The 18,767-nt window shown below is 40.2% G+C and overlaps 1 protein-coding gene across 3 annotated transcripts in view; it reads right to left on the minus strand.

The window, feature by feature from the left end:
* Positions 1 to 1,640: 1,640 nt before the first annotated feature.
* The window catches only part of LOC125991598 (transmembrane protein 238), a 68,789-nt gene continuing 51,662 nt past the window's right edge, over positions 1,641 to 18,767 (minus strand). For 2 of the 3 annotated variants that reach the window (XM_049759654.2, XM_049759653.2), the window contains exons 4-5: positions 2,891 to 3,894; positions 1,641 to 1,880 (exon numbers count right to left, since the gene is read on the minus strand). In XM_049759654.2, coding sequence (XP_049615611.1) covers positions 1,866 to 1,880; positions 2,891 to 3,382 — 507 coding nt within the window. In that variant the 5' untranslated portion in view covers positions 3,383 to 3,894 and the 3' untranslated portion in view covers positions 1,641 to 1,865. The remainder of the gene's footprint in view (positions 1,881 to 2,890; positions 3,895 to 18,767) is intronic. The other variant, XM_049759655.2, reaches the window with a different exon arrangement.

Here is an 18,767-nt window from a genome sequence, read left to right on the forward strand (position 1 = left end):
AAATGTGACAATTGATCTTATTACCTTTGGAGGTGTTCATTTGAATCCACATTTAATTTGTTCAACTGTTCTCATTTCTTTAAGGTACAATACCATTATTTTTGTACATGTACAGTAAACTGAATTTCCATGGTGGTTTGTTATGCTCATTGTTTTGAGTTCACATTTTTCCATTTCAAACAAAAAATATGGGTGTACGGTTACATCCAGGTTATGTTTTTGTTTTCAAGGATGAAAGGAAAAGGAAACTGGAAGCTAAAAGTTTTATCAACATATAACTATATTTACTACAATTATTTTCCTTCTACTGTCAAATCACAAGAAAAAAAGCAGCACAGCCGGTAGACATGACGGACGTGTCACCTCAAATTCAATCATTGTCACTAAGGTGTCAAGTCAAACGGTGTCCTGTTCACCTGACCCACACTAGTGTGTGTTTGTGTGTGTTGTTGGGACAGCAGTCTGGAATGACACATGAGGTGTGAGTAGGAAATTTAAAGCCATGGAGGCCGACTGCCAGCAAGTTTGTGACACCTTTGACATCCTTGTTGGCTCATTCATTGAGTGCTATGAATTAATAATATACAGTTGACATGATTCTGAACTGTCACCACCACAATGTGTGTCAGACCAGTTTATGAAGGGCATAAAAGGAAGACAAAAGTTTTACGAGTGTAGAGTTTGTATTTGTTTGCCAACCATACTCGTACATTGAGTAGAGTTGATGCTGTTACACTGAGAAATTATTTCAGTTTAAATATAAACCACATTGTCAACAGGGTGTGACGACTACAAAATGGAAAGCACCTGTCGCGCATATTTCAACAAAGTGTGGATCCAAAAACAAAAAAAAAGCAGTTGTCTAAACCTTGGACTTTGCATTTTATGCCTTTATAATCGCTGATATCATTTGGCTCCATATAGACATCCGTTCCTGTAAAACAAGAACACTCCTTGCTCCACTGATGAATGGACCCAGTTTGACTGGTTTCTTTTGAATTGCTTGAGCGACCATTACTCGGATTTCACAACGTTAAAAGAAAAATCCCCACAGAGTCAACACAGTGAGCTGGGAATCAATAGAGAATAAATCAATTGAAGTGATTCAGCAAAAATGATTTCCTTATGCATAAGGAAGTCAAGGCAAGTTTTTGATTTAAAAATCAGCTTTGGTTTTACTATCTGGTCCACGTAGCTTGAAACCGCTTCTCATGCAGGAAGGAGTTCCTCCATCGGCACCATCAGGTTCCCAAGATACCAGGAAATCCAGAAGATCAGGCTTATGAAAAGGACAAGGGGTCTGGAAACTGTAGGGAGCAATGACTCCCACAAGGAAGGGGATGAAACCTGCCACATCCAGGAAGAAAAATAGCAGGCAGCGGCCAAGATGATGACTAAATTATCATTCTGAGATGTTCATCAACATTCCTGTCTTATCTCCGATCCAAGTAAATACGGAAAACTTTTTGTGCAGTTAAACATTTATGATTTTTTTTTCTAAGGAAACATCTTATAAAAGATGAGCTGTATGTTTCCAAGATGCATTTCCTCTTTGGTGACACCAACAAAAGCGAGATTGGATGTGAAAACTGGTCCTTCAACCACACGATGTAATCTCGGGTCAAACACCACAACAAACAAACAGCTTGGTAAACTTTATTCTTTGAAAACTATTTGACAGTTCCTTTTTACAAAAGAAAAATATATCAATTTGCTATTTACATATGAAAGACTTTCTTCCGTGTGCAGCCCGTCTGCGTTGAGCCGAGCTTGTCCCTGATTAAGAAATCTTTAAAAATAAATAATAGAAAAAAAAGGTGACGCTCAAGGTTTTCAGTCCTTAGAAACTTTTTGAAAAGCAGCGTTCACGGGAATCCAACCTGTGACAAAAAGGAAGAGGTATTGAACTTGAATTTAACTATTAAATTAGAGCAACAAATTGTTTTGAGGTATCTTGTTAATATATGATTTTTCATGAGTCAAGCTCTGCAGGAAAATTCTTCACAGTGGACAAAATAGCAAAATGAAGAATTTTTATAAATAAAAAAAAAACATTTATGGGAAGGAAAACATTGGCATTCAGAGTGCAATGTTTGTACCATTTCACACAGTTCATATCTCATATAACTTGGCTAAGGCACATTCAAATTTACTAACTGGAACTAGTGCGTGGTATGAATGCGCTTAAAGCATAATTATGAGAGAGGAGGCCTTATGCATCTTCTTCCCTGTCTCCCCTACCACCATTTGTCAAGTCAAGTGGATCAATAAAAAACACTGAGCTCCATTAAAATGCAATTGCGCCATTTGGGCCAAAGGCTGTCTGGCTTTTCACCTGATTGCAAGTTGGCCAAAATAAAACAGAACAATCAAGGTGAGCAGAACCAATATATAAATGTATATACACGTCCACAGGTCTCCACTTTTAGGAGGACATGTATGCTTTTAAAGACAAGCCTGAACTTTTGTAAAATAATGCAATATTGTTGATAGTGTCACAATACAAAGTGGGTTACTGAACTGTGTTTGGTCCGGGAAGTTTACGCATGTGCTGAAGATAAACACAGCAGTAAAAAGATTGCAAGATCATAATCTTGATCTTCCATGGTCATAATTTTTTTTCAAAAACCAAGTGAATAATTGAAGAATATGCACGCTACCGTACTGTATTTAGCCACTGTTCAGCCCCACTGGCGAAAATAAGTTTTAGCCGCCCGACTCACTTTAAAAAAGTTTTTAAACAACATTGTAAAAGTACTTGAACACACGCACACCAAATCATTTGCAAGTGTAAAATGCATATAAAATTCCCCGCATGCAGTCAGTCATGTGCAAAATAATCAGCAAAGTGGCAAATGATGAATCACAATACAGAAAACTTTCTACACACCTTTTCGTGCAGATTCACGTCCGAGTTCTTCAGCACACCCAACTCCACGTTTTTCCTCTCCGGGTTGCGCTCAGTCTCCTCCTCATCAAAGCCCTTATTGACGTGACCATTTGTCATATCCCAACTAATCCGAATGGGCTCATCACGAGGAGCGGGTCCGTTCATCTCTTTCGCAAACTTGTTTATATCCAGAGACTTGATGGCGCTTCTGGAGAGCCTCTCAGACAGCTTCCCCGCCCAATGCGTAAAAGTCAGGTCCAGGGAAGCTCTCCTGTGATCCAGTCGCACGTTGCCAGTGTACCACAAAACCCACCACACCAAACTGAAGAAAATCACAAGCGAGCCGGTGTAGATGAGAAAATCCCCATAGAAGCGTCCGTCCACGTTGAGATTGCCAAAAATCCCCACCAGGATTACAACCAGACCGGCAGCATCAAAAATGATGGCGAGGAAGAAGACCGGCGCGCACTTGCCCACGCAAGTGGGAGCCATAACGGCGGAGGGCCAGATGCGGGCCCGTGGAACGGCACTCAACTCTTCAAGCGGTTTTCCAGGAGGCACATGGAGACGAATTCACACCTGCTCAGTTTACCTGAGCGCAAGCCCCGCCTTATTTCTGACGTCATTCTAAACCGCTAGTGCTGCGTTCAGGGACACTCTGTGAAAGAACTTTTGCAGCAGTCAACAAATGTACTGAAAATTTAGAAATAATATTTTTATATCGCACCCGATTTGTCATTTAAAAAAACCATTAGAGTAATGCACATATTTTCTTGCCACTTTCTAAGTAGTATTCATTCAGTGTTGGAAAGGAATCACCTTTTCATCTCGCCTTGACCCATTGGCATTTTCCGCAAAGGTTAAGAAAAGGTGCTATAAAGGTTAGGAGATTTGACTTTCTACATCTCCCATGTGGTCTGGTAATGCTTCAAGATTTCCCTGGTAGAGCTGGACCAAGTGGCTGGGGAGATGGATGTCTTGACTTCTCTGCTTAGACTGCTGACCTTGGATCAAATAGATGGATGGACAGATTCAGAATAGATGAAATTGTTCACATGATGTTCATAATAATAACCAAGTCTCCGAAAAATACTTGAGTCAAATAAACACACATTTTTAAATGTACATTTTAAAATGCATATTATAGTGTGTTGTCCGAATTAAAAAAACAACAACTTTTCAATTAAAATGAACTCAGTCAGACGATATAACGAGCAAGTCATCATCAAGGTGATATTTCAAGTCCAATTTATGATTCATAAACGGCCCTGTGAATTGCTCTCCATAAATATCCCTAAGTGGTCTTTTGCTTCTTTGTTATTCAGACTCTCAATTTCCACCCCTATGTTGTACTCAAAACTCAACACACCCACCGTTAGTGTAAGTATCGATTATCTCGAAACTAGGACGTGGAAAACAATGCCTCGGCTGACCTGCTTTTCAAGAAATATTCAAATTGTATTACCTTCGACAGGCAATTTTGATTATTTTGCTGCAAAAACACTTCTGTGCTTTGTTATATATCTTCAAATAAGGAAATACTAAGTTCTTTATAAAAGGCACACCACCATTTATTTGGGCAGCAGAAATATTTCTTAAAAAAAAACTCAACAGTTTCATATTTATGAAGCTCTGTGGTTAAGTGCAAGTTGCATCATCTTACAGTTTCCAATGATATCCTTCATGCTTCAAATTGATTTTTGTGCTAAGAGAACTCACATCCACGAAAAAAACAACAACAACAAAAAGGTCAAGATTTGAATGTAATTGTTTCCCACATCATTTTGATGCATTCTTACTGTCCCCGTGTATTCTCATTTCATGGCTAGAGGGCGCCAGTAATCTTTAAAAAATACAAGGAAGCACAAGCACTGTTTAAACCACATTTACATGCTTCATTAGTATACAATCAAAAGCAAAATGGTAACTATATTTATATAAACATCCAGCACAAAATACATAATCAAATAATGCAACAATAACTTTCATGCTTTAGCTAGCAAGAACAAATCATTTGATGATGGATTGCAGTGACTAATGTTCTAATTCTGCAATAACAACCTGCAGCCCAGATTTTTATCTGATCGACCTTCTACAGACAGAGCCAGTATATTGTGAGGGGGAAAAAATATGATTTGTTGCTTCCCATAAAGTACTCACTAAGTTATAAGAAACTTCTTCTACTGTTCAGAGACTGTATAAGGCCGATGATATTAAAAATAAAAATAAAAAAAGCTTCCTCAGCCCTCCTTAAAATGACAAAAGATAAATGCTGAGACATTACATTTTAATTTTCCTGCTTTGGGACACTTAGTGTCCATTAAGGTCACATCTTTCCTACCCATATAACTCCATATCATCATTATAAAATGTCTGCTTTATCAAATTCCATAACAATTCAGACTGTGCCTATATGATATGAAAAATCGGTGTTATCCAGCGACCCGTGTGGAATCACAAAGAACACGTTTGTCTCTGGGGATTGGATAAAAGTACGGAATCAATCTGAAATAGTACCCTAACCCTAGCGCACAAACAATTCATCTTTGCCAGAAAACGGCCCAATTGGAGAGTCAAGTTATCCTCAACAGCTTCTGCCAGGGAAGGACTCGGAAGTGTATACTGTAAAAAATAATTGAGAGCTGCAAGGTAATTGAGGACATAGATCAATAATATCTAGGGCCTTGTTCTCATTACAGCCATATCCGGACACCTTGGAAACGTATTGCTCAACGATGATGAATCTGAAGAGAAAAGGAGGAGAGGAGGAATAGTGAGATGGAGAAATTTCGACAAACGAGACCCCCTGTCTATCTCATCACAAACTCAAATCAAAGCTCTCATTGCGGCAGGTGCTCTGGCTGCTTCACATTTCAAAAATGTCAGATCGCTGTGCTTAGAAACGGGAGGGGGGGGGGGGGGGGGGATCTTTCCAGGGGGAGCCTGACGGCTTGCTATGCCCTGATTTCCCCAAGGATTGGCATTCTCGACACGCATGAGCGTCGGTGAGTGTTTAAACAGTCAAGCCCCCAACCCAGCCTCCCAAACTGCACCCATCTCCCTATTAAAGCCGCTTCTATCCTCCCACGCTTCATTTCAGTTCCCATTGCCTGCTCGTGATGTATAAAGGGACCGGCGCAACTTCCGAAAAGCGTTTAAGGAACTTGTCGGATAAGTCATTTCATTAAATGTTTATCCTGTCTTATCCACAAGTAGTGAAAGTCGGCTTTCAATTTTCAGATGTCACCTGGGGCAAAAACGGGACGGATAGAAAGTATATTCAGCCAACAGCATTTGCGAGACGTTATCTGATGTTATTCCCTCTACAAGGTTTTAAAAAAATAAAGTAATAAGTCATCTTAACTATCTGGAGTTGCAAGGCTCATTAATTTAATGTTGTGGGTTCACACTGTATAGATATTTTGATGATGTACACAAGAAGCCAGTGCTATTAAGTCATGTAAATATGAACTTTATGAGATGAGTCGGGGAACTAAACGTTTTTATATACCGATTATTAAGGAGCAAATTTGCGATAAAACCTACAGGGTTAGTTTCTTCACTTTTTTGGTGAATGGAATAAGATGCAAACTTTTTTTTTTTTTTTTTACAAAATGCTGATAAAGATTCATAGTGTGTTATCTATTCTGGGACAGGTGGCCGAAAAATTCAGAAAATAGCAAAAAGTCAACTATCAGGCCAGGCACCTGAGGGTATATTTCGAGGTGGGGGGGGGTTTCAGTGCCCTTGCGGCCCCCTCTAGCTCCGCCCACGCCTGAAGTGACTAATCACACTACTTTCTGTCCATCAAATGGAGTTTCCACTGTACCGTCTCTCAACTTTGAAGAAGTTTAGTTTGGTAAATTTAATGACAATTGTCAAAGTGCAGAGCAGTCACATTGAGTGAGAAAATTGCAGTCCCAATTCATCTTATAGTAGCTTCATTACAAAGGCTAGTGGTTTTCTTGAAGCAAGACTCCAGGCTTTCTATTAAAGTGCAAGGTCTGCTCCCACGTTCTTGCTCACCAGAGGCAATGCAATGACTTTGACAGCTCAGCCGCTTGGCTGGGTATGTTCTTTCAAATTATGTCCACATACTTTTCCTACAGGAATTGTGGCTTCACTGGATCAGTGCAAGTTTTATAAAGAACCTTTCTTTTGTTCCTGATATTGTGATCTTGAAAAATACGACGACATGACTAAATCTAATCGGGTTTTCGGAATAGTGAGGCCCCAAATCAAAGCGGATTTACTTAGTTTTCATGAAATGATCTTATTAACAGTTTTTAGTGAACTTTTTTAGTTATTAAAAAATGTCTAATGAGACTATAATCCAAGTTGTAATGTGATACCTCTGCATTACCTTTGACAAAAACTGGTCTGGTATGTCTTGGCACTTTAAAATGTAATTTACTACGGCTCGTTATACTCTCCAGTGACGGCCGCTAAGAGATACACAATGATTTCAAGATATTTTATTATTTTTTTTAAGGGTCTCACTGGAGTTACAGGTTACGATTTGCATTTTAATTACAATATTTTATGTTGCACTACGAGAAGAGACGTGCTTAGTCTCACTTTGCACTGTAAAAAACACTGGATGGACAAGGTGAGGTGAACAGTAAGATTTTCTCAATTGAGCAAATCAAAATAAACAAATACAAAGATTTTGCAACATCTATACAGCCCCAGACATGACATGTACATATATTTTTTTACTTGTGGCCACAGATATTAGTAGTATAATTAGTACCCTCAAAATATACAAACCACTGGACAAAAACTATGTTTTGGTACCACAGCTACTTCATATCTGCACATTGTATTATCTCCAAAAAAAAAAAAAACACCACACACATTTAGTGGCCACAATTCATCCTTGCAGGAGTTCTGTGCTTTCCCCAAAACTATCTTTTAGTTTTGAGTCTTTGCTTCTCTGCTGTCCTGAGAGATCTGCTCTCCAATTACAGTTTGGGCTGTTCTAGCTTTGAGAGTTGTCATACGTGCTCCACTTGAGCACATCTAAAGAATCAGTCTGGGAAAGTAGTGAACGCTTATGAAATGCCATTTTCCTCTCTGAGTGGATATTGTCTTCACCCTGGTCATTAAAATCAGACAGTGTGTGAAGGGGAGGGAGGGAGGGAGGGAGAGAGGAAGGGAAGGAAGATGGCTGAAAAGAGCGTCCTTTGGCCAAACTGTCCTCTGCAAGGTCGTCACAGTCATTGGCTTGTTTGTGAGGAGAACGGGATTGTAGGAGATATCTATGCTTCTATAATCTTCAGCCATTAATATCTTAACAATGACAAAAATGTCAACAATAGTGTAGGAGCACTTCCTGGTGACAGAAAGCAGATGGTTGTCACTCCTACTCACAAATTATTATTGCTATGGAAGTAGGTGTGATATGACATAACATCTAAATGATGAAAGAGGTCAGCAATGCTATTATTGTTGTGATAATTAGTTTAATGAAAGAAGTTAACTTTTATTTGTGGGTCGCTGCAGCTACATTGACCTTTATATTCAGTTTGAGCTTCGGACATGATCTTAATATCAATGTTTCAATTCTCTTTCCGTAATGGCAACAAAATGGAAAGAGCCAAATGTATTACTTGGGAGGAGAGTATCACTGAAAAACTCTTTGTTATGGTCGTGCATACAGATTATTTTTGTCATCAAATCCATCCAAGAATTTGTGACCAAGCTTGTATTGATCTGACTACTGGGAAATTAAATGATGACACGGTAGCATCATCAACCTGGAGGATAGCTCAACAGCCTTGAGGGGGATCTGGCAAGCAAAGGTAATCTTGGCGAGTCTGAGATATCCTTTGGGTCTAAATAAACAATCTAATGAAGGTTATGTCACCATTTTCTCGCTAGCTAACAAGCAAATGCAAATTTGCAGTATAGTCCTCAAGATTATGCAAAAAAATAATAACCCCAATACAAAACTTGATACGAGGAAGGTTCATCGCCTTATCACATGGAGAGTATCCAGCGGAGAATAATTGATTTTCAAAAAATTAATGAGACGTGACTGTCGTGACAATTTAGTTCCAAACTGACGTGCTCCGAGCTTTTCTGTAAGGCGCTCATTTGAAAAATGAAATAGCTCTTTACATATAGGACAATGACTTGATTTATAGAGCCCATTTTGCCAACACAATAAAGCCACTGCATCAGAATATCTCTCTCTCTCTATATAAATCAAGCTTGGTCCAAGTCTCCACTATGTTCTCTCTGCCTGCACTATTCATATGCGCTCCCCATTAGTAATCCAATTGAGCACACGGGCTCCTACCATTGACATTAGATGATCATTTCTTAATCATATTAAGCCTTTCAACTCAAGCTATTGTTTGTTTGAAATTGTCCAGAAACATGGGCTGGGAGGACAAAAGGAATGACACTTTGGGCTCAAATCTGATGAAGGAGAAATCAACAGTTAACTGGGTTACTTTCTACGTAAGCGTCCAATTGCTGCAGGCGTTTCTCATCAATCATGAGATGTTTTCCTAGAGTGACAATGAGAAGAAGCTCAATGGTGGGGGACAACACGATAAGTCAATCTATATTTTATTTTCATGTATTATTTTATTATTTATTTTTTAAATGATTGATCTATTTTTATTTATTTCAGTATTTTATATTTATTTATATATTGTTACGCATAGTATTTTGATAGAAGGGATTAAAAAAAAAAGTTGACAAATTGATCACCAAGTTGGGCTGAAGCTCTCTACCAACTGAGATAAAGATCTATGGTGGTAACTGCTGCTAAAGATAAGAAGGACCTCATTTCCTAGGCCTTTCTTTTTCACAAAGCTGCCAGAGGCATCTATTTATTTCCCTCCATTCTTCTATTAGTCGGGTTTGCTTGCTTTTTTTTTTTTCTTTCTCTCAAGCACACACTGAAAGAACCGTTTTCCAGTGTGTAAAAGCTCATGCATGCTGCAACGGCACCACAATCCTGGCATCATGGCTAACAAAATCAAAGCTTTAGTGGTCGAATGACTATTAAACGATCGCTAAGGAATTCACCATCTGGCTATCACACTTTCCATTTTAGTTTAGCTGCTGCTGTCATTTTATTAGACATTATAGTATATCATTTGATTTATTATTATATATGTGTATTTTGCCACTTAGCTCGGAACATTTTGCAAGTAGCTTGCCTAGCGCTTATCAAAGGTACATATCCTAAATGGACTGTTTTAGTTGTTGCAGGCTTTTTCCAGCCAAGCCATGTCGAGCTCTGCGTCTTTTCTTTCCTCTTCTTTGCCATGGCCACAGGCAGAAATAAAGTCTAGCCCAGCCCAGCCATGTTTTCTTTTGTGGAAAGCCCACCTTCTTTGTGGCCTCTCTCCAACACAAGCCGTATTATTATCTTCCCGAGCCACCCGAAATGCAATCTTGCCTTCTGTCACTTTGTTACATCAGCCACTTCAAGTGAATGCATCAAAATAACAACCTCTTCACTCTTGATTGAGTCTTCCTCTGTCTGACAAACTTATGAAAGTTGAATTAGGCTTGAAATATTGCATTTAGTATTAATGATAGTCTTTACAGTAAACACATAGTTGACTAGAAACAGGGTTCCCTTTTTCTTTTTTTTTTTCCTGGCTGTACTCCCAGAAAACTATTGATTTGAGCTGCCCTGTGGACTGCTGAGATTTTAGTGTGCGTCTGTTTTGCTCTCCAGGGATCAGATTAGACAAGAGAGGAGAAGATCTTAACGCATGACGGTCTGCGTGACAGTGCATTTTGGATTTGAGGACTTCTCCCTCTTTGATTTATCAATTGCAACACTTCTTGCCACTTTTTAAGGTTGACAAGAAGCAACACTAGATGGCGGTGTTTATTTCTGGAAGGGATCATCATGCACACAAAGCTGTAAAAATCCAGATATTGATGTTTCAGAGCAATAAAGCTCCCATGCTTCATTAAATAAAAGCATACATTCTTCTTAGACATTCTGTTAATATTTGAGTTTGAAGGCATATTGTATCTCACAGATTGCCTGTTGGACACACAAACAGCTTTTATTTTATTTTTTTTTACTTCCACAAAACAAATATATCTGTCATGCCCATGGCAAACCCAGAAGACCAACAATGTTGGTGAGTCAGACTGAAAATATTCTGTACTTTTGACTTCACTTTAATTTACACGGTTCCTTTAACTTCTGACAACTATTTAGGATTTCGAAGCTTGCATCCTATTAGCGGCATAAAACGCAACGTATTGACTTCCCTGTGTTGACCGCGGAAGGCCGATCAAAGTGGACGGAACGGCTAGCGTGGCACACGGTAATGTGATTCTGAAGTGAGTGTTTGTGTATGACAGGTGAGTTGACATGGGTCCTGGGGAGACCTCATTACACTCTCCCTCCATCCCTGTGTGAGACAGGGACCCTCGCCTCTTTGTAATGTCCTTGACACACCTGTCACGGCTGCCACTGAACACCCATACAGAGCTCTTTGAGAGATTGTACAATAAATGAATCAATGAAACAGAAAAAAAGCCGCATCAGTCACACTCTTTTCCCCTGGGTATGGTTGGACTTGGCAAAAAGGAAATTGAGACTTAAATGCAAAAGTGTTACTACTTCAAATAAAGGATATCTGTTCTTTTATTTTGGTTTTACGCTAAATTGCGTGGGCCCCTCGGCCCCCTCTCTAGCTCCGCCACTGCATCACAACTGTTCATTTGCAGTCAACCTCATACTCCCCATCTCCAAGACCTTCTAGATGAGTTATATTGCTGCAAAAAAACCTCAAACTGCTCTACAAACAACAAAATAGACAGTGATGAACAACACTGTTATTTATCATTTTATTTGCCTGCCAAACAAAGTGATAAAGATGTTGTTTTTTTTTTACAGCAATGTGTTGACTTTTTGGGGGGTACATTTTCACAATAGTGACTGTTTTCGTGTCTGACATAAATCACAATCAATTCCTCAACAATGTAAGAATAATGCTAAAGGATCAATAAATAATACAATACTAAGAAAAATACATAATTCAGGTTTGGACACTTGATCACGTACTGAATTACAGGATCATCTAAAAGTGGTGGAACAAGTATGTATTCAAATGGTGAGATTTTACAAGTGCTACGTTATGAGCCTTGAAATTCTAATAGTGTTGTAAAATTTGGGAGGCGGCCATGATAAAAATCAAGCAGCTTACAAGCAAGCATGTCAGGTATGGGCGACAGGGAGAGAAACCCAGTCAGAGCCGCGGGCGGGCGGGCGGGCAGGCAAGCAAGCAGTTATCATGACAACAGTGACGCGACCACACATTTCACCTTTGCCATGTATGCTCTGGTGACTGACGTGGGTGCGCCATCTCATTGGGCTATGTCTGGCCTCACATCAGATTCGCTTATGTGGGTGTCACCTCATTCAGAAATGAAGCGCCGTTCTCATGCCCTCACCGGATGGCTACAGGGAATAATGGTTTATCAGCAGCCGTGCTGAGCTGAGCTATATGTCGTATGAGTAATACATTTCAGAGAGGCAATGCAGCAAAGTGGCTGGAGGGAGCGGGGGCGGGTGGGCGGGTGGTCACGGTGCTGGTCCAATGAGGCAAACCTTAAGAGTCTCGTCTTGTTGAACCTCAGGCGGCTGATTATCTAAGCACAGAACCGCAGAGGAGGGAAAGAAACAACTTCAAACTCAACTCTCATGATTCTCGGTGACCGGCTGAGTTCAGCGGTCAAAGGAAGATACTGGAAGAAAGATTTTACAATTGAGACATGTTTTGGTGTATGCGTCACGGCGGAAAAAAAAATGGTGCAATTTACAAAAGTGAATAACATCACTTGAATATATGAATACATTTAGAACATTTTCATCAATTGTTCACCACTTCAAAAGTTTTACAAAACAAACAAAACAAACCAACCAAAATGACTTTCTTGAGCCATATTAATACAACAAAAGGCCCACTTGTCTTTCTTCAAACTTATTATTTTCCATCTTTCCATAAACGACGAGACGAACCACAAATTGGGACTGTGTCAACAATATTCTAGAGGACAAGGGGAGAGCAAGAGCATGAAAGAGGGAAGGGAAACAAGCCAATTACAGACACTGATTTACTTCCATGCTGCTTTATAGATGGCTTAGCTTGCTGGTCAGGTTCCAGGTAATTCGGGGGATTGCATCCATTGCCATGTACTCCAGTTATCACGGCAATCCCATCTCTGAAAGCCCGCAGTGAGACAGGAATATTAATAAGCAGTCACGGTGCTCAAAGTCAAAGCCTGTAGGATCTAACATGATCCACTGTGACACCTCTTCTCCACTTGGAGCCCAATTTCATGTTTCCTCTTGCGCCGGTGAGGTGACTGCGTCAAGTTGAAAACAAAGACGCCCCATAGCAACTTTCCTTTTTATATCTCTGGTCTCAGATGTTTGGGGATGAAATGCTTTCAGACATACACTTGCACACTTCTGCCCGTTGCGCTTTTGATTAATGTGCCGTGCAGTCTAATCATTCATGTGAGGGAGGGAGGGAGAGATTTCTTTTGGTCTAATTGTGAGGAGTGACGCTTGAGTGATCCATTTTGCGTTTCTCTCCCTCACTTTCCAGAGGTGTCCAACCCAACTGGCCAATCAAAAGACTATTTGTATTGTTCCATCTTGATCTTCCACACATTTCCCTCCTTCAATCACAAGCGTTTGGCTGGCAGCAGAACGAAGCTACTGTGTGATGTAGCAGCGTGGAGAAAACTGGATGGCTAATTCAATCCTAGCTATTATTCAGGAGGCATTGCCGTGTTATCAGCTGAGCAGCAAAGGCATTTGGCATTCACACGCCCTTCCTTCCCCACATGAGAAAATTCCAAGTTGCTCCGGTCTTGGGTTTCTCTACTCACTAATGTGATGCAATTTACACAATTACATGTGGCTTCATGGAGGTAGAGGCAGAAAATCTCATTGGCCGTTGTCATTTAAAATTTGTTGAGCTGCATTAACGGTTCCGCACAATGAAACAGCACACAGGGTGAAAAGCCCAGCCACAAATGACATGCTTGGACACCAACAAGCCGCTCCTGGGGTTACAAGCCCAAGGATGACTAGACACCTGTTCACATAGTCGCATAACGAATTCATTCATACTAGTTCCCTTTACATTTTTTCAAACAATCAAACAAATAAAAGATTAAATTAGATAAGACATAATTAATGAAAAAAAAAAATCCCACAAATTGAGACTTTTTCTTGTGCCATCTATACAACAGGCTTTGCTCCTGGATGTAATCAATGTAATTTCTCAGTTGCTGAAATAATCCCTGAAGCGTATAATAACATGCTGACTTGCCATGATATGGACGCGGATGACCACAGCTCACTCTTATGCTTTGCAGGGGACTACAATGTCAAATAGTAATCACTCAGCTGTGTTGTTATTGCTCAAGTTCCATCAAGCGGAAATACAACTATGTGAACAGAGTATCACAGTGCCATAATGAAAGTCCGGGCTCAAAGTGAAAACAGAGTCAGCGTGAAGACATCAACCCTACTAAACTGCAGAATTTCACCAGTAATCCTCTTTCCACTTTAATTGAATCTATAGTTAGAGTTGTTGAGCCTCAGTGCAGACCCCACATAGAAGGGTGGGTCGGTCGCACAGTAGATCAAGCAAGGCGCTCCATTTGCAACGGCTATCATTTAACAGAGATTGTCTGCAGTGGCTTGATAACTGGATAAATCCTTTGAATCTATTTTCATGAATCTCCGATCCTCTTGCTGGGGATTCCGGTTAAGTACAAACCACACAAACATGTGCACTTCTTGCTACAGTCACCAGATTGGTGTAATCCTGGGATTGATGTGTCGGTGCTGTCCAGGGCTAAAGGGAATACGAGCAATTTTTTTTTCCCTACAAGTTATGTTTGGAAGTAGCTGGTCAAATATTGAATAAGAGGATCAAAATGATTCATACGGAAAACAGTATGGATGTGTACACATTCACATTCAATACAACGATTAAAAAAGGAGGTGACGGGACGATACACTGGTTCGAAAACGTCTACACAAAAGGCAGATTTTCATAAACAAGCTCCAATTTAAAACTGCTTTTCCACAAAAATGTTTGGAAATCCTCATTGCTATTCAAAATGGGAAAACATCCACTTCAATGTTATTTGAAAAATTACAAACCATTTAGTACTCGAGAGGCTGTCTAGAAAGTCACAACTACCCGCTGAGGGATGCCTTTTTTTTTTTTTTTGCAACTGTGAAACATACAAGTGATCAGATGAGTCACACAAAGACCCTTAACAGCTTCATCAGAGTGGAAAAGCAACAAAAACAGCCTCTCGTCAATTTAAGTGTGTCTCTAGGGCTGCTGTACTTGTTTTTGAGCCATTGTAACCTAAAGCAAAGCTTACAGAAAAGTGCATCACATGCAGTAGTGGGCCCCAAGAAATATACTTTTCTTCTCAGACAATGTCAAAAGCCATCTTGAGAATTTCTACCCAGCAAAAAAAATACAAAAATAATGCCCTGTGGCTGCACTGGGCAGAAGGAAATACTAACGCCACCATTTTTGACGAGTTCCAAAAAATGAGAACCATTTTATTTGTATGCAAGCCATTTGGTCATTCCATGCTATCTTCTGGTAAAGTGATGGTACCGCCCACAAAGCTGTGCTTTTACAAAAGTGAGGTCAAACTCAGCGCCAGTCACTAAAAGGACTGGATGAGGATGCACATTTGTGTCTGACCTTCCTACTTCAACCCCCCCGTCGAGTGGATCTGCATGCCGGGGGTGGGGGGGCCTGGGCGTAACGACTTGTAGGTTGTACGTTTGCTACCTCTGTTCATGCATATTGGTTTATTGGCTCCACAGTGGGGGATACGAAAACACACTAATGGCTGCCGACAAAAGCGCTTATCGGAGCAGGCTGTCAAACAGTAGCGGCTGACGACGGGAAAGCACTTGCTGGTCACTTTTACTTGCTGGCATACACAGTGTATAAATATAGAGAGGGCTCTCAAAATACTGAAAATATATCAATTATAAATGGAAAGGGACGTGGAAGGCGCTTTGAGTGAGCATTATATGAAATATTTGTTATGTTTGAGATTTATTTTGTCAGTGCATTATGTACTATTAGCGGCACCCTAAAAAATTCGATGAAGATGTGAAGAAAGGTTGTGAATTGCAGCTCATGCACAAAGTAATACTGAGGAAAAACAAAGGTGTGAAAGACACATTTTCTGCTTTAAGCTCCTAAGGTGGTGGGCGTCTTGTTTATGCCTTTCCCCTCGGGTCTTTGCAGAAGACGAGGCGCCATCTCTTGCTTTTATTTAGAATGGATCTATTCTCTGTAGTATTTGGATCATAGATGGCTGCAGAGGACCATTTTTTTTTCCCATCTTCCTCCTCCCCAGGCTTATACTGAAAAAGTCAACTCCCCAAAATGTCCTCATTATCTCTAGCTGACTGCGTTAGGATGGTGCCCAGCGCTGAGAGCCACCTGACCTTACTGGTGAAGGAGTTTGAAGGCGGGACTTGACATCAACACATGAGAACATAAGTAAAGATTTTCCAAGGGTTTTCTGGGTAAAAATCATAGAAAGGATACAATTGGCTCCCTTTTATTTGCTCACTTTGATATGCAGCAAAAGTGCTCTGAAATTGTACACATCCAAAATCACAGCTGAGGTGGATGCCAAGAATTTAGATAGGCTACAAACAAACCTTCAAACAGTTACACAATTGGCTTATGAACAATTTAGGGCATGGGTGTCAAAGTCAAGGCCCGGGGGCCAGATACGGACCGCCACATCATTTGTAGCCTATACTGTAAATAATGTAAGGCATTGACAGTCGTAATGGCCCAATTTTCAAAATGTAGGAGGAAGACATGTTTCCTGGCTGCTATCAACCAACTACAATAGTTTGGGCTCTTTTTAAAGAAGTCGTTTGCTTGAAGACTTCATTTCCATTTTGGCACATTGCACAACATTGAGTTTTCTCAGTGGGCCACTCTGACATGAGTAATCTCACACTCTAGATGGGATGCAATCTATTCTCTCCAAGGGCTCTTTGTATAATACCTCTAATTGGAGAGAGACCGGAAGGGGAATTCTCTCAGTGGACTCTCCTTCCAGCTTTTATCTCCATCGGCCCCTCCCTCCCTCCCTCTCTCGTTCTCTCTATCAATTACGGGATTAGAAAGTGCACTAGCAGGAGTAACTGGGAAAGGTGGGCCCACATGCCGCGTCACTACCAATCTCGGGTTAATGGTGATCGTAACGTAGTCTCCACGAGAGCGTTGTGGGTTGTTACCACGTTGACCATTAGCTGATTAAAGCGGTTTATTTTGAAGAACGGGAAAGCAAATTTGGACAAACGTAATATTTGCATTATTTATTTATTTATTTTTTACGAGTCATGACTGTATTATTTATTCAGAAAGGAAAAGAAAGTACTGCATAGTGCAAAAAAAAAAAAAGTAGCTAGTAACATGGAAAAATCTCCTCTGGGAAAACTGTACATGTAGCTAAAGTGCTTTTTTTTTTATACACTGTACAGTCCCGCCTGTTTGGCCAAATAATGCTTGACATTAAACGAAAGCTTCATTGAGTATTTCCAAAACCTAATCAGCCCACGAGCCAAGGTGAACCCAGATGGTTCACGCCTATGCATATATATATATAAAGCAAAAGAATGGCCGCTTCATTCAAAGGAAGGATTCAGCCAAGAAATGCTGCCAAACTTTTCCATCTGTTCCAATTTGAGGGTGGAGAAAGTAAAGTATTAAGCTAGTTTTAGCAACACGATACCAATCCACTTAATAAACCCAGTGTTCTTGAAACCTCAATGTTAAATTCTAAATATGCTTTGCTGCCAGAATTTCCCTGCTGGTTGTAACTGTAATCATGCAAATTGTACATTTGTGGAGATCCAGTAAAAGTCACGACAGACTCCCTAAAACCACTCAAAACTTCAGTCATGTGTGAACATTCTGGCTCATTGCTCCTTCTGTTGTTTTGCCAAATTCTCCAAGCCGGAATTTCTCACACATCTGACAAAATAGCATTTGCGGAAAGTGACTGTGAGCCGAAATCACAGCAAATCAAGCTTCTTTTGAAGAGGGGAAGCCTGCTTGTTAACCAGCCCGCGACATGGCACTTTGGAATTGATTAAACTACCAATGCCTTTGAGGAGAGACATCCGAAATTCCACTCGCACCCAAGCACAAGAAAATATGGATTTGAATAATTCTATGCATGACTAGCATCCCATCATACAAATCCATTACTGTACATTTAAAGTGTGTGTGTGTGTGTGAGTGTGTGTGTTAGGACATGCAAGCAAGATCCTTGCATGAAATGTCTGTTTTCATTTGATCTGCCCGTGTTTATTTACGCCGCATGTTGCCCGCGGTGGGTTGTTAGCTCAGATTGTTGATTGCCCTCAGAGAGCCAGTTGCACCATTGCATTTCTTGCTAACTCATCAAGCACTGAGTGGCTTTTCCATTGAGTTCTTCTAAATTATGCTGGCTTTCATGGGCTGCCACCAAGGATCCCTGATGTTAAACAGATCCTCGTCTCAGCACAAGTTCCAATGTGATGTCTATAAAATGTATTTCCTTGCTCAGCACAATCTTTTACTATACTGTTTGAGAAAAAAAAAAAATCTTAATTCCAGGAAAATCTGTCTTAACACCAAATAGGACCGATTTCTCAGTTGGTTAGGTTGGTTAGGTTAGTACAAAAAAAAAAAAAAGATGACTTGGTGAGCCAGCTTCTAATTTGGTATTTGGTTATGAGCTAGGATTCATTTACACACAACACACCAGTTTACAAAAAAAGCCATATATTTTTAACAATCACACTCATCCTTGC

Source organism: Syngnathus scovelli, chromosome 21, assembly GCF_024217435.2.
Source record: "Syngnathus scovelli strain Florida chromosome 21, RoL_Ssco_1.2, whole genome shotgun sequence".
Taxonomy (NCBI): domain Eukaryota; kingdom Metazoa; phylum Chordata; class Actinopteri; order Syngnathiformes; family Syngnathidae; genus Syngnathus; species Syngnathus scovelli.